At 39.2% G+C, this 14678-nt stretch overlaps 1 protein-coding gene across 15 annotated transcripts in view; it reads right to left on the bottom strand.

Annotated features, from left to right (window-relative positions):
• The window catches only part of LOC137297128 (sarcolemmal membrane-associated protein-like), a 94424-nt gene that overhangs the window by 36635 nt on the left and 43111 nt on the right, over window positions 1-14678 (bottom strand). For all 15 annotated transcript variants that reach the window (XM_067829126.1, XM_067829130.1, XM_067829136.1 and 12 more), the window contains exons 4-5: window positions 12359-12425; window positions 1245-1323 (exon numbers count right to left, since the gene is read on the bottom strand). In XM_067829126.1, coding sequence (XP_067685227.1) covers window positions 1245-1323; window positions 12359-12425 — 146 coding nt within the window. The remainder of the gene's footprint in view (window positions 1-1244; window positions 1324-12358; window positions 12426-14678) is intronic.

The raw sequence follows: 14678 nt of genomic DNA, 5'->3' as shown, positions 1-14678 counted from the left end.
TTGAACTGGAGAATATTTCGCTCAAATGATGACATGCTTGCATTTGTGTGTGTGTGGCTGCTTGTACTAGCCCAGACTTAAGCTGATTTTATAGTGCTAACTCACTGAGACACCATGCTGCAGTTCAGCGATAGCACCCCACTCAGACACATTATACTGATTCCGAGCCGACAAGTCTGTGTACCCATTAATGACGAGTACCAGGCATGGATCAACAAATACCATATTTTGATGTCTTTTGGGTATAGCGCAGTAGGGGATGAAAGCCCTGACCTTCAGCTCTCTGGGCGGATACTCACAACCACTACTCGAGGAGGCAGTCTCAAAGAAACAAGAAACTGAATGAGCAACGATCCATGCCATCCAGATGCCTGTTCTTTTCTGAAATTATTTTCTAATGTTTGGACTCAAAACTATCTTCCAGCTAACATTCAATAGTTATGACAATGACCCACAGAAAGCTATATGAAAGTAGTCTGGCAGACATAACTGTACTCAAGACATCAAAACCAGTTGACTCTATGGAGCTGTACCCCATGACAGGGTGATGCGGTACAGAAGCAGCTACGGCTATGGCAGCATGAGTGATTCATAAGAGCAGGGCTAGCATTGTTGTCATCAAGTGGATTGTCAACAGGCTCTGTGACAGGTCTACAAGTAATTGGCAATAACTGTACCCATCAGTGGGACACACTACAAATGAGCAATTTGTTAGCAGGCCCTTATGGCTTATACCGTAGTTCACAGTTGGTTGTCAGCAACTGCTGATTTTCACAGGTGAAATACCATTTCAGACATATGTGAATGCACCATAGTAGTTCAGAATGAACTCAAATTCATGGAGTGAGTGAGTGAGTGAGTGAGTGAGTGAGTGAGTGAGTGAGTGAGTGAGTGAGTGAGTGAGTGAGTGAGTGAGTGAGTGAGTGAGTGAGTGAGTGAGTGAGTTGATATTCTAGCAATACCACAATGGGGACACCAGAAATGGGCTTCACACATTGTACCCATGTAGGAAATCGAACCAGGTCTTCAGAGTGACTAGCGAATACCTTAACCACTAGGCTACCCCACTGCCCAAGAGGATAAGCACATATGTAAATACCACAGAACAAGCCCATGTACATCAGTCAAGTGGAATTAAGTGTCAATCATGTGAAAAAGGGAATAGTGTGGGCTTCCTACATTGTATCTGTCATTCTGGAGAGTCAAACAAACACTGAACAGCAAGACAAGGTGCACTGACTGACCTGCAAGTACTGTGCCAGCTGATAGAGGTCCTGGGACTGGATGGTAATGCCTGGTGGACAGGGGGCGTTCAGGAACGGACTGCAACAGAAGGAACAGCTGAAACATCTTCCAGAACAAAATAACTTTAACTGCAACAAAATCCAGAATGTTTTATTAGCAGTTTTACCCCGCACTCGGCAATGTTGACACCAAGTTCAGCAATATTGCATCTATATCACTGTAAATAAATGAGTCTGGACCAGACAATCCAGTGATCAACATCATGAGCATTGATCGACCCAACTTGTATATGATGATGTGTCAACCAAGTTTCAGGTTCTCCATCCTAAATAACTTACCAATGGTTTCAAAATAATATCAGCATCAGTTTGCTTTGAAACATAACCCATCACACAATGACTTGAAACATTTACAAAAATCTCCCATTTTAGTTTTCATCCTCAGAAGCAATGTTTCAGATGACAAGAGTCAGACTGTTGCCCACCAAGTTTACATCCTCAGTACAGATCTTTCCAACCCATTAAGGGAAATGTGTCAGATCTATGGTAATAAGATCTCCTTTGGTAAGTTATATAAAGATACTAGGCTTGGCATCAAAGCAAGCTTGGTTGTTAATATGCACTAAACATCAACAGGTGTTTGCTTGATCAGTGGCATGTTTGGAAGCCATGATTCATGACACTCTTCATCATGCGTAATCATGTTTATCACACACTACTTTATCTTAATATTCATGGTTACCACTTCCCAACACACCTTAAAACACTGAACGTTTCATAAACAATTTCTCAACACAGCTTAAAACACTGAACATTTCACAAACAATGTCACAGCTAAAATGCTGAGACTTGATTTTTAGGATAACATTCTTAATAAGTACGCCAGAGTTCAGATTTGGACCTTGTAGACACAAAATATTAGAGCATCCTAAGTGCCTTGTCTTTTTTTTCAGCCATGATTTATATATTGTAAATTAATATGATGCCTGTGTGTTATTGGAGTCATTGAAAATTACTATCCATCATAAAGATTTATCGACAAAGAGTGAGTAAGTGAGTTACATACTTCTCATAGCAATATTTCATCAATATCATGGCAAGGGACACCAGAAATGGGCTTCACACAATGTACCCATATGGGGAATCAAACCTTGGTCCTCGGAGTAACAGGCAAGCACTCTAATCACATGGTTACCCCACCACATCTCTCACACAGAAACTTATTTCATGGTGTGAATCAAGTTTTCTTAGACAACTGAGCATTGTTGCTCTTGAGAATGGTAAGTTGTGCTATACAGCATTCATATAACTGATATAACACATATAACACATATAACATCATATATATATTCATATAACATCATATATATATTCATATAACACAGTTAACACATTACTGGCTTGGAATATAGACGTGATAAGGCATGGACAAATATAATGTTCTGAAAAAAAAACCCTTCTCCATCCTATCTCAAGCATCAAAGAACATTAAGCTATTATAAATTGCTATCTTCAAAGTCCTTGAACACAAGTGTGGACTGTTAACAATGTCTCTGGTACCTATTGACATTGATATGCTATCTTTAAAATGTCAAGTATGAAGACACTCATCCAATACAAAACATCCTTAGACAAACTTGGCCAAGATAATTGTCATCAATAGATGAAGACTGTCCCATTAAACTGATACAATCTACAAACAGAAAAAACATTCTGTATGCATACTGGCTTTATAATCTGTAGTAACATCAAGCCTTTTGAAGATCACTTGAGCTTGTTCATCAACATACAATCAACATAGAGGAACAACCTATAGAATCCGAGGTTGACGTCTACTCTCCCAAAATGATTACATCAAAATTTACCTTATCTCACACAGGAATGTCGCTTTCTGATTGGCTAAGCACTATTCTATTATTTTCGATGTAACCTGCTTACAGGCGATGTATTATTTTCAATGTACACCACTGGGAATTCCGAACTCTTCTGGTGCTTCATGGTAGTAATTTTTTACCTCGAATAACATTGAATCACGCATCAAGCATGGAAATTACCGATGCTTTGCGACTGAAAATCGATGGAAGGGAGAAAACTCTAAATCTGTTTACCTTGTGTCGTCTGTAAAATTGCGATTCGCCTCACATTCAGCAGAAGTGCTTCAAACAGTTCAAAATTAAAATTCAGGTGTTCTGTAAGAACATAAACAAACCTCGAGGATACATGAGCCCATGGCCCCCTCACGACCACTTTAACTTATAACACACTTCTCTCACTGCTGAATACCAAAATGAAATGAGTTTGGACGGTAATTTTCACACTTATAATCTGTTTGCAGCGAAAAGCAACAATGAATTCCACTGTGAACTAAAACGTATATAGAATAAAGTGAAATTTTGCTGCAACTTCTCATGATCTTGCCTTGCCAACTGAACATTAAAATTTCAGAATTTTATCAACTCAAGGTGAAAGTTTAACAAATTATCACAGTTTCAAATCGCTATTACTGGTTTGTATTACAAGGGGGTATGCACATTAAATGAAACACCTAGAACAAGTAGGGCTAGTCTAAGTTAATGCATATCGGGTACCACACATGCTTTTGTTTCCCTGTTCCAACTACTATGCTTACCCCCTTGTAGTACAAACCAATAATGGCGTTTTGAATAATGATCGTTTGTTAAACAACTTTTATCATAAGTTGAATAAAATTCTGAAATTTAAATGTTCAAGTGGCAAGGTAAAATCATGGGCTTTCACAATCTTAATTTCACTTCATTCGATTTGCTTTTTACTTCAAAGTGGACTTTATCAGTACGTTTTCACTGCTAACAGACTATAAACAGATAGAGGATTTCAAACCATACACATTTTGAGTACTTGGTTCCCGCAGAGGCCAAAAGAAAAAACACATTTCATCAAGAAAATGTTTGGCATCTTTGTTTTCACGATAACCTGACACATGACATTAACCTCTGTGGAAACATTCAGTGTACTTTCACAAAGCATTCTAAGCTCTTAGACTTGGAACTACCATACTTTCACAACAGTTGTCCTCTTAAGGTTGCCTTGTACAATGGAACCCTGGTCAAACAAAATAAAGGTATGGTCATGTAACAGATCATTTAGCCTTGATTCAGTTGTTCTCTGCAGTTTCTTTCAGTCATCTCTATCCACTCAGAAACTGTAACATACAAGGCTTCATCAAGTGAAAATGACTATGTCTACAATTTTGCTGCTTCTATTACATGATGGGAAAAATAGCCTGGCTTTGCAAATGCTTCACAACAATGAGGTTTTGTTGGCAACAAAAACTTCAGTCTCCTCCAGTCATCACCAAACAGACACAACACGGTCATCCAGTAGACTGCCCAATAATGAAAACATCCCACACTTGCTGCATCTTCTACAAGATGGAACAGTAGCCCATCCCTGAACTTCACAAGGTCCATCTGTTTAATCTTTACCAATATTTCCCCAGATTCTAACCTGTTTGAAGTTACTTAGGATTAACACCAGCTCTGAGGTGTTGTATGAAAAAGTAAAAGGGAAATTAGTGGGGCTGACAAGCTGTCTGTAGAGGTTTACTCAGTGAAAGGGGAACCTGGCGAGACAATAGAGACACATCACTTGAGGTTAAAAAAGAGTTACCTGAACAGGTGCTCTCAACTAATGAAACGTCCCACAAAACTGCTACAACAACAGATGATGGAAACAGTAGGCAATCCCTGAGCTTCTCAACCTACAAGTCCATCTGCTCATTCCTCACTGTTTACTCCACTCCTGTTTGACACGAACAGTTACCTTGACAGGTGTTCAAATTCAAAATGATAGTTTTGGTGAATCCAACACAGGATGCCTAGCCAAGTTTCACAATTATAATATCTCAATGTAATGTTGCATCTTCACATAATGGAAACAGTACCCTGAGTTTCACAATACTGAGATTTATCCGTATATGCATCACCGCATAACAGTTCCTGGACAGGTGCTCCCTCAGGACTGGTGCATGTACACATGACAGAAACAGTACCCTGACTCTACAACACAAAGATCCCTCTATATATCCAAACTGTTGATCCCAACTCTTCCTCCCAATAGCCACAGTTACCTGTATCCTGCCCTCCAGCAATCCTTCACATAATAAAGTCAATTTCTTGTCTACTGTGGTCTCCTGCCGGGAGGATGTCCTCCATACAGGTAAAAGTGAATGAGATTCTGTTACCTTCCTCAACCTATAGTTTATTCATGCAAGCCCTAACCCCTTGCCACACAGTGCAGTCATTGTCCTCCCTGTTTACAGCATGACCTTGATTTAATCACCATGACATCATTTGAAAATTACACATGGGGATAACAATAAAACTGACTTTCAAATGTTTTTAACTTCGCTCATCCATATTCTATTTTTGACTGGTTTTAACATCAAACAGTAAACATTTGGTGAACATGTTGCAAAGTGGCAAAAAGTGATTAACAAAAACTTAAATGAATCCTGTTTGACCCTCAAGACAGAAAACATTTTGTTACAAATGTTTGTCTAGAAAAAGAAAATGATTAAAAAGTCATGTGTTTTGACAATGAAAAAACTGCAGCCTTATCAAACATTCAGCCATGTGCTCAGTCAACAATAATGATCAGAATTACAGTCTAGCAGTATATCATATAGAATAACATACAGAACATGTAGAATTCACTGAATAAACACATTTCTGTTAGTAACAAATAAAACTATCAAAACTGAAAAGAGCCTCAGTGAGATGGGAGATTCAGAACGTGAGAAAATCATTTCAGCTTCATTTAGAGCTTAAGGATTGCAGTGAGGGCTAGGTAGTTGGAAAAATAATGAGGTTCAGGGACCATGAGATGTACTTCGCCATGTCAGCATCAAGTCTTCATTCTGCATCCTTCAGCTATCACATCCAGCTGAGACATTTACAAACACTGTAATGAGTTGGCTTGAAAGTAGTTCTGCCCATATCTCTCCAGCTTAGAGCTGAAGAACCATGATAGATACCACCAGTGTCTACTCAACAACAGAATCATATCTAGAGGGCCAAGGCCACTATGTATGTCCCTTGCACTATTCTGACCATCCACACAGGGCAACTTTCAGTGAGTTGTGTCAAACACAGCTTTGAACAGTATCTCAGCTGTTACATCACAGCATGTTAGCTTCTTGTGAAAGGAAAGGGAATGAGTCCATGTTGCTGACAAACCAAGAAACATTAAGTGATCCTTAAAATTAGTATGAGTATATTGCGTTTTACACTGCGTGTAAAAAAATTAATCATCTCAGTATTGTATTACAGCAAGGAAACGGCTTCAACATTATACCCATGTGAAGAATTGAACCCAGGCCTTCAGTATGGCATGAGATAACCACTGAGCTACTCCACTGCTCCTATCAGTTAGAACCAATGACGTTGCACATCCAAGAGATAGAACTGTGCACAGTGTATTGCATAGACCCGTGAAGGTCCCGGGGTAGAATAGGCCTTCAGCAACCCATACTTGCCGTATAAGGCGACTCAGCTTGTCGTAAGAGGCACCTAACGGGATCGGATGGTCAGACTCGCTGACTTGGTTGACAACATGTCATCGGTTCCCAATTGCGCAGATTAATGCTCATGTTGTTGATCACTGGATTGTTTGGTCCAGACTCGATTATTTGCAGACCTCCGCCATATAGCTGGAATATTGCTGAGTGCAGCGTAAAACTACACTCACTCACTCACTCACTCACTCACTCACTCACTCACTCACTCAGGCAACTGCACTATTCAGGTCCTGGAATAAGTAGTAATCAATTCTGTTGATAATGCTGATAAAATGAACTACTACAGTCATCTGAAACTTGCAACAAAGAACCATACAACCATCCCTATATGTCCCCACAGTAATACAGCAGCATTTGTGCCTCTTCACCTTAATTGGCAACTCTTTTGTTTGTTTCTTACAAGTAATCACATTTGATGGCATTTGGTCACTTTCAACCTCAGTGAGTATCTTTCAACCCAACTAACTGGAACTTGACTCAACATTTTCAATAGATTTTAGCCTTGTATCATCACCCCAAACTTACCCCATCCAGGTAAGATGTTCTCACACTGACCATGCTGTCTATCAACCCCACTCAGGCTATATGAGGCCTGTATTCTATGTTACTCCAACCCATGCCATGGCTGTAGATTCCCCTGGATAAGTATGTATCTAACCCGAAGCAGTTCCCTAAAGAGCATAACAATTCTAGAACATAACACAGACTAAAACTTGTGTTGCTGACAGTCCCTACTCTAGCGAAAGCTTTGGGTTCCCTATGATGATTCAGATCCACTCTCTCCTTGATCCACTGACTGAAGACCCACATTCTACCTAAGCCATCACATCTATATCCATATGTTTACATTAAAAGTGAGACTGGCCCACTGAACACACTTCCTGTATGGGAGAAACATATGTAAATACTGCCCCCGCCCTGACCCTCACACGTGGGCCTTGGAATCTGGGCACTAGCCTTAGTAACAGTAATGATGCCATAGTTTCCCCTCATATTGTTTCATGAGAGCTACACCATTTGTCTGAATCTGGTGTAAACAAACCTGAATAATGGGCACATAAACCCTCTCTGCATTGTTTTACAACGATGGTATGTACGCCTGACAGTGATAAACTGCAAGTATAATTATCATGATTAGTTCATCTTGGCAGTCTGCCAAGTTCAAAGTCAATGGTACCAAATACACACAAAACAACAGCAAAACTTCTCAATCACAAAATCGCAGAAAGATTTGACTTTCCCCTGTCTAAATCTTGCCAAGGTTGACTCCGAGTTTATTAATCCCTTGGGCTAATAGTAAAATATGCATATGCAGTGCACCTGACAAGATGTCAGCTGAGCACACAGTCCTCACAGCAAAACATTACCAAGAATCTGTGAGGAGTCCTGTTTTACAAGTTTCCCTCACAAGACTCCTCGGAAATTTAAAATACCTAAGCCTACCTTATAAAACAAAGCCTGTTCATTTCAAAGAGCTCAACGTAACCAAGTGTGGATTTTCACCAAACAAATTTCAGTCCCCACATTGAAACCTCAGATATGTTACAAAGACGACACAGATAACCCTAATCATGACAATGGCAGGGTAATTCAACCCATCCAACAAGGTATCACTCGGCCAGTTACATGACACAGCATATGTAGGTTCTAATCAATCTAGAAGAACGCGCCTACCTGAGGACTTCTTGAACAAGGCTAGTGAACTCTATCGAGAGCCACATGTTGAGCCACTGGCCATATGGCTGGGATCAGAGGAGACTGAAGTTGGTGGAACAGGACAACTGTGTCAGGTGAAGCGTGTTCTGATTGTGTGCTGTTAAAACACCTGGTCAGAGAGACCTGCCGGCAGTTACTTTCCGCTATCTTATCTGGGCCATAAATGCTCCACCGTCACGCCCATACTTCCTACTGTAAGGCCCCTATAGATTTAACAGGTAATAGGTTGTCAATCAGAGGTTTTAATGTATGTGAGGTACCAATGTCTCTTTAACAGGTAATAGATTTTGGCAGGAAGAGGTTTTTATATATGTGAGATACTCATTTAGGTTTTACAGGATACAGGTGGATCAGACATCTCAACATGCACTCTTCACTGTGGATACGGATCGTTTACCTGCTCTCATGTTATGAAGTAATGAAACAAAAGAAAAGTTTATAGAAAAGTCATATTTGACATATTACACTTTGGATCATGCCTTAGAGTCAAGAAAACAAAGGGAAACTATGTTTTCTCTTAAAGAAACATGAAATGCATGTACAACCGTGCTAAAGAAATGTGTGGCAGCAAGTGGATTTACACCTCTTAGCATATGACACCATGCCTACTGAGTAACAAAGGAAGGCTGGGAGTTATTAGAAACACTGTGATTGAAGGAGCATCTTTAGCAATCATTTCAAAGTAGAACAACTTTTCTGTGAATGCTCCCAACTAGTTAGTTATCATACCACAACAATATCATACAAATTCCAACAAAACAGATTTTTCCCCTTTCAAAGAAAAAACTTTTCACTCCATACTCTTATCATGCTCCTGGCATAAAAAGCATACTGATCATATCACAACAATCCAGCTCGTCAGTGACAAATAACACGTCAACTTATCACTTCTATCCAATGATTGTAAAAGTAAACCTCCACATGATGTAAGCAGATCTACCTATCGTCTATATGGGCCGCCCTCAGTGCTCCCAACAGGCAGCCCATGCTGTCAGGCACGACTACACAAGCTCGAGGTCACACGATGTCCACAGATAGGAGATCACCATCCCGGTGGACGGGTGGTCTGATGTGACGATTACGTGGTCAGCAGCATACACTAACTGTACTCCAAGTCTCATGTCCGTCCTTCAATGTTCTGGTTACAGTGCATTAATTACTGCTAATGACTGGTCTGTGATTGGTGCACTTGACAAGTGCTATCAGACTGTGTTTTCTATATGCGCTTGATACCAGCATATGTCATGGAGCTCTCCACTTAACCAATTATGACTAACTTCGGGACAGAATTTCAGCCACAAGATTCCTGGATGATACATTGAGTATGATAAACTGAATTTAGTCATCATAGACATAAACTGGAAACAACAATCTCAAAATTTGATCAAATGTCAAGGTTCACATCACAATGTTAAGCAATACACAAAGTGTTCAGAATCATGATAGGGAAGGTATCGCTGTCATAACCCAAGTTCGACTCACATCTTATCTATGAAACCGGCTTATCTACAGTCATATGGAGTACATGTTTAAACACTAAGAAGGCCCCAAAACCAAAGGCAGGGATACAAACGAACCTGAAAGTCTACCGGCCTCATGGGGAAAAAAACCTGCAAAAAATGGTTGTACCCAAGGATACCTTAAACATGAAAAAATAAACTGGCTCAGCCTTGACCCTATTTTTATCCTTGATAAGAGAAGACATCAAGGACCAACAGAACCCACTACTCAGTTGATTTACTATTAGACTGGAGCTTCCTGGTATCACAACCAATAATTTGATGGGGCTTCTCTGAAAGAAATAACTTGAGTGAGCAAGGGCTTTAATCTGAAAAATATCTGCTGTATTAAACGCACAGACCTAAAGTGCTCAACTTCTCCAAGATGTAAGGCTTGCAAACACTTTGTATCAATGCAATGATCTAATGGGATAAAATGACACATATCAACCAAATCAGAGGGGTAGCCACCCGATATTGTTGGTAGCCTTTTACAACATGCAGTGGTTACTGAAGATCAATTCTAACTAATTCTAACAGTCTTGAAGAGATATACTGTCATCCTGAAACCTTTTGTTTTGGAAATAAATTTGTTCTTTATCACTCCAGCATTAGTCATAGCTAGATAACGCAGTTAGTAACAATTTACTGTCTAATAATAAACACATCCAGAACACAGACACAATGGCCTATGTGTATATTGTGCAAGAAATAACTATTTTCCAACCTGAACTCAGCACTCAAGTGTATAAAAACATAACAGAGAGAAGTGACATTTATGAGACATGCCAAAATGGGCGTTTAATCTTGTAGACATTTAGCCATGATTTAGTAGTCACATGTACAAATTGAGCTACAAAGCCAAGCAGTGTGTTTCTGGTTGATTTCAATTTCTACCGACTGTTCCATATGCAGGCAATGTAGGCCAGTGTAATAAATTGGTGTAATCAGGTGACTAGCTCATACTGCCATGTAAACATATGGATGTATGTAGCTGGAACACATCGTTATGTACAATTTACTTGTTCGCTGTTTGATGCAATATTTCAACTATATGATGGTAGACTGTCCATAACAATCTGGACGAGAAAATCCTGTGATCACCAGCATGAGCACCAAACTATGCAATAGGGATACAATCACATGTGTTGACCAAGTCAGCCAGTGTGACCACCCAAGCCTCCTCTATCAATACATTTGCATCTTGTCAATGAATGTAAGTGATTATGGTTCTACACTGCTATCAACAGTATTACAGCAATATCATGGCAGGACAGCAACAATGGTAGTGTTAGAACCTTGAAGTAACCTTGGTAACCTTGAAGTTAGTCCTGTCGTTCAGGAATCCCGGAAGCCATTTGATTTTAAGATTCAACTGTTATGACAAGAAAAGATGGACTGGTATATATAATTTCCAGCACTCACAGGATCTCTTACAAATTTATCAATGTGAAGATTCAAACCTAGTCCTTAAGGCTACCAAGCAAACACAAGGCTCACCCCACCTCCCTTATGATGATGATGAAGCTGATGCATTTTCTATGTTTTAGAAGTTTTTTTAATGAAAAACTCCTTTTTTAAAGCCTTGAGAAGCCTGGCAGTAGTAATTCATAACTCTAAATGCTGAGGAAGTTGTTGATACACCATTCAGATGGCAGAGTAATATTTCAGTGTGTAAGCTGGAACATTCGTTTCCATTTTTAATGTAGATGCCATACACAGCTGTCAAAGGAAATAAAATCAGCAGCCTTGAAAAATTGACTGACATAATTTTTGACAAAATTACTAATACAAGATCAACTCTGTATATCATCTGTTCCAAAATCAAATCGTGTAAAACCGAAAATATTCCGCAAGAAGGTACTATTTCAAAAAAAAAAAACGAATCAAGTTTGATGTATCAGCAACTTATCTTTCAGACATCTGATAAACACACCAAAATTTGAATGAGAGATTACAAGTTCTGTACAAAAGCCCTCAAAGATCTGACAATCATGTCACTTTCCTGCAAATACACAATGCCATTTAAAAAGTGTTCCAATGTAACATGCGGCACTTATTTCTGATTGCAATTTCTTAGTAAAGGACAGACGGCAGTACATTTGTTGGGTTGAGTCCCACCTAGGATTCAAACCCACATACAGACAGTCAGGCACCTAATTGCCAACAAAGTAAGTCAGCTGTCAAATGCATTTAATTAAGTCAGACAACTGGTAGTCTGGACCTCGGATGCTGGAAACTGCTGTGGTTGACTGGGTTAGACGTGTGACCTCACTTCCACTTGACCAACCATCCCTTAAACCTGAGACAAGACAAAACATGACACTAAGTGGTGTACTTACGCTGGCTTGGCCTCCCTTCCATCTGGATGGTAGAGTACAATGGTGGCCACGATACAACCATGGGTAACTGAAACGAGAAAACAAACACTGACGCACATGACTCTGGTAGCAAGTCCAGTATTACTGTTCTCCTATCTCGTCCAACAGGTCCTACTACAGGATGCAGCTTTTTCCAGGCTTAATTACAACTCACAAGCATTTTCAATAAAATAAAGGCAACATTCTCATCAGAGGGAAAGTATAAAAATGGACATATTAAAGATCAACACAAAACGATCCGGACATTTTTAGTAGAAAACTTAGAATTAAGGTATGTCCACCCATTCTTTCAAAAGCGGCTGAAGCTTAAATACTGACTGAACAGACAGACTGTTGACAGCAGTAACATATACTCACAGAAACAAATAAGGGAACCCATGAAAATACAAGTGTTCCAGAATTTCACAGTGCATTACAAACCTTGTGAAGAAACCTAGAAAATAATACAGGAACACTTGCACTTTCCTATGTTCCCTTATTTGTTTCCATGAGTATAATTCATTCAGTATCCATGCGAAAATAGCATCATCCAAACCTACTCTGCCATACAAAAGCTATCCTTAAAACCATATCACTGCGCACCATGAGCATGCATGAGTGGGTGGACACTGGTGTGTAACAAATATCCACTGTTATTATTATTTTTATCACTATTAAACACTGGTAAAATTGCTTCCATCAACCAACCGTTTAACTGTAGAACAAACTACAAAATGCACATTAATCATAGCAATAGCAACCTTGCTTCCTCTAATGCCCATTAACCTGCTACCTACATGTGACTACTATTTCAGCAACGTACAGCCTATGACACTTGCCATGAATACAATACCTGTAAAACCAACATACTAACCCAAGTGATATATTCCTTCAGAAAAACACACAACACTAAAACACTGCCACTCTTCAGACAAACTCAGAAAGCTAGATTCCTCTGAAAATTTTGCCATCCAAACAGATGTCTCTCGGAGGAAACCAGAGTGCGCATCCTAAGGCTGTATGTCTATATGCAGTTTATTCAGTGTATGAAAGGGGAGGTGTGACCTAGATAGAGGAAACTAGTTCTTGTAGACCACTATGTTTGAAAAGCACCACATCCTACGAGTATAATGAGTGAAATTGATTAAAATTAAAGCCTTGCAAGTTAAACTATAACTGAAATAGTCTGCTATATTAAAATAGTCAGTGTCCACATACACAGCTAGACGAAACACAAACATGACATTGAAGACCTGCACTGTACAAAACCACCTGAGGTTAGAGAAGATTTGGCAAAGCTAGTAACATGTGAAACTTTTCTGTTACACAGCAGTGTTCTATAAACATCCAGTTCGGACCGGACAATCCAGTGTTAAACAACATGATCATCTGTCTCTGCACAATCATAACTATGTCAAAGCATGAATGCCATAATGATGTCATGCACTGATAGCTTCAGACATGACAAAGGCACACAGTGGAAACATAAGAATCAAACTCCTGATCCATTTATATGAAAAGGTACAAAGAGAATGAAAGATTCAGCACTATTTGCCCTGATATCTTGAGAATACAAGCCAAATTATGACTCTTAGCATCATTTTCAGTAGATTGTGGTGTTGACTATGCCTCAAGATTTGGGATAATACTGTCATCTAACATTCAAAGGGCTATCTTACAACTATTTGTTACACTTTGAACATTATTTTAAGCGTTTGAGCCAATATACTTTTCCTGCTTGAACAGTATTTCATCCATATCAGAGTGTCATCTTCATGAAAGAAAACATAGAGGGATACCATGCAGTGACAATCATCACTTCAGTGAGCAAAGTTCCAAAAGTAATATACTCTTTATTAAGGGAATTCAGCATCAAGAATACTGAATAACAATGCTAGTATTTGAACCAAAAGCATTTTCTACAGATGTAAACAAATCATAAACATTGAATCCAACAAATTGTTACTATGTTTACAAGGTTAATGAAATCAATTTATTACAAAAACAGAACACAAATTTATTATACTTTTGTCTCTTTTACTAACACACACAGGAACAACAGGTAAACAAACAGCTGGGTTTTCCAACCAGGACAACTGATGTCACAGTCCCTGCCAAGCAGGAGTTACATTAAAATGTTAAAGTTACTTCCCTTTGACCAGTCCTGACCATCTATTTGCCATGTTGGCACCCAGGAAAGGAAGCTCCCATAATATCACACGAACTGCCTCACACATTACCCAGCATCTATATCATGATTATCTGGATATCATCATTTAGTTACTAGCTGATGATGGTTCTT

This window comes from Haliotis asinina, chromosome 9, assembly GCF_037392515.1.
Source record: "Haliotis asinina isolate JCU_RB_2024 chromosome 9, JCU_Hal_asi_v2, whole genome shotgun sequence".
Taxonomy (NCBI): Eukaryota; Metazoa; Mollusca; class Gastropoda; order Lepetellida; family Haliotidae; genus Haliotis; species Haliotis asinina.
This window is presented reverse-complemented; position numbering and strand designations above follow the sequence as displayed.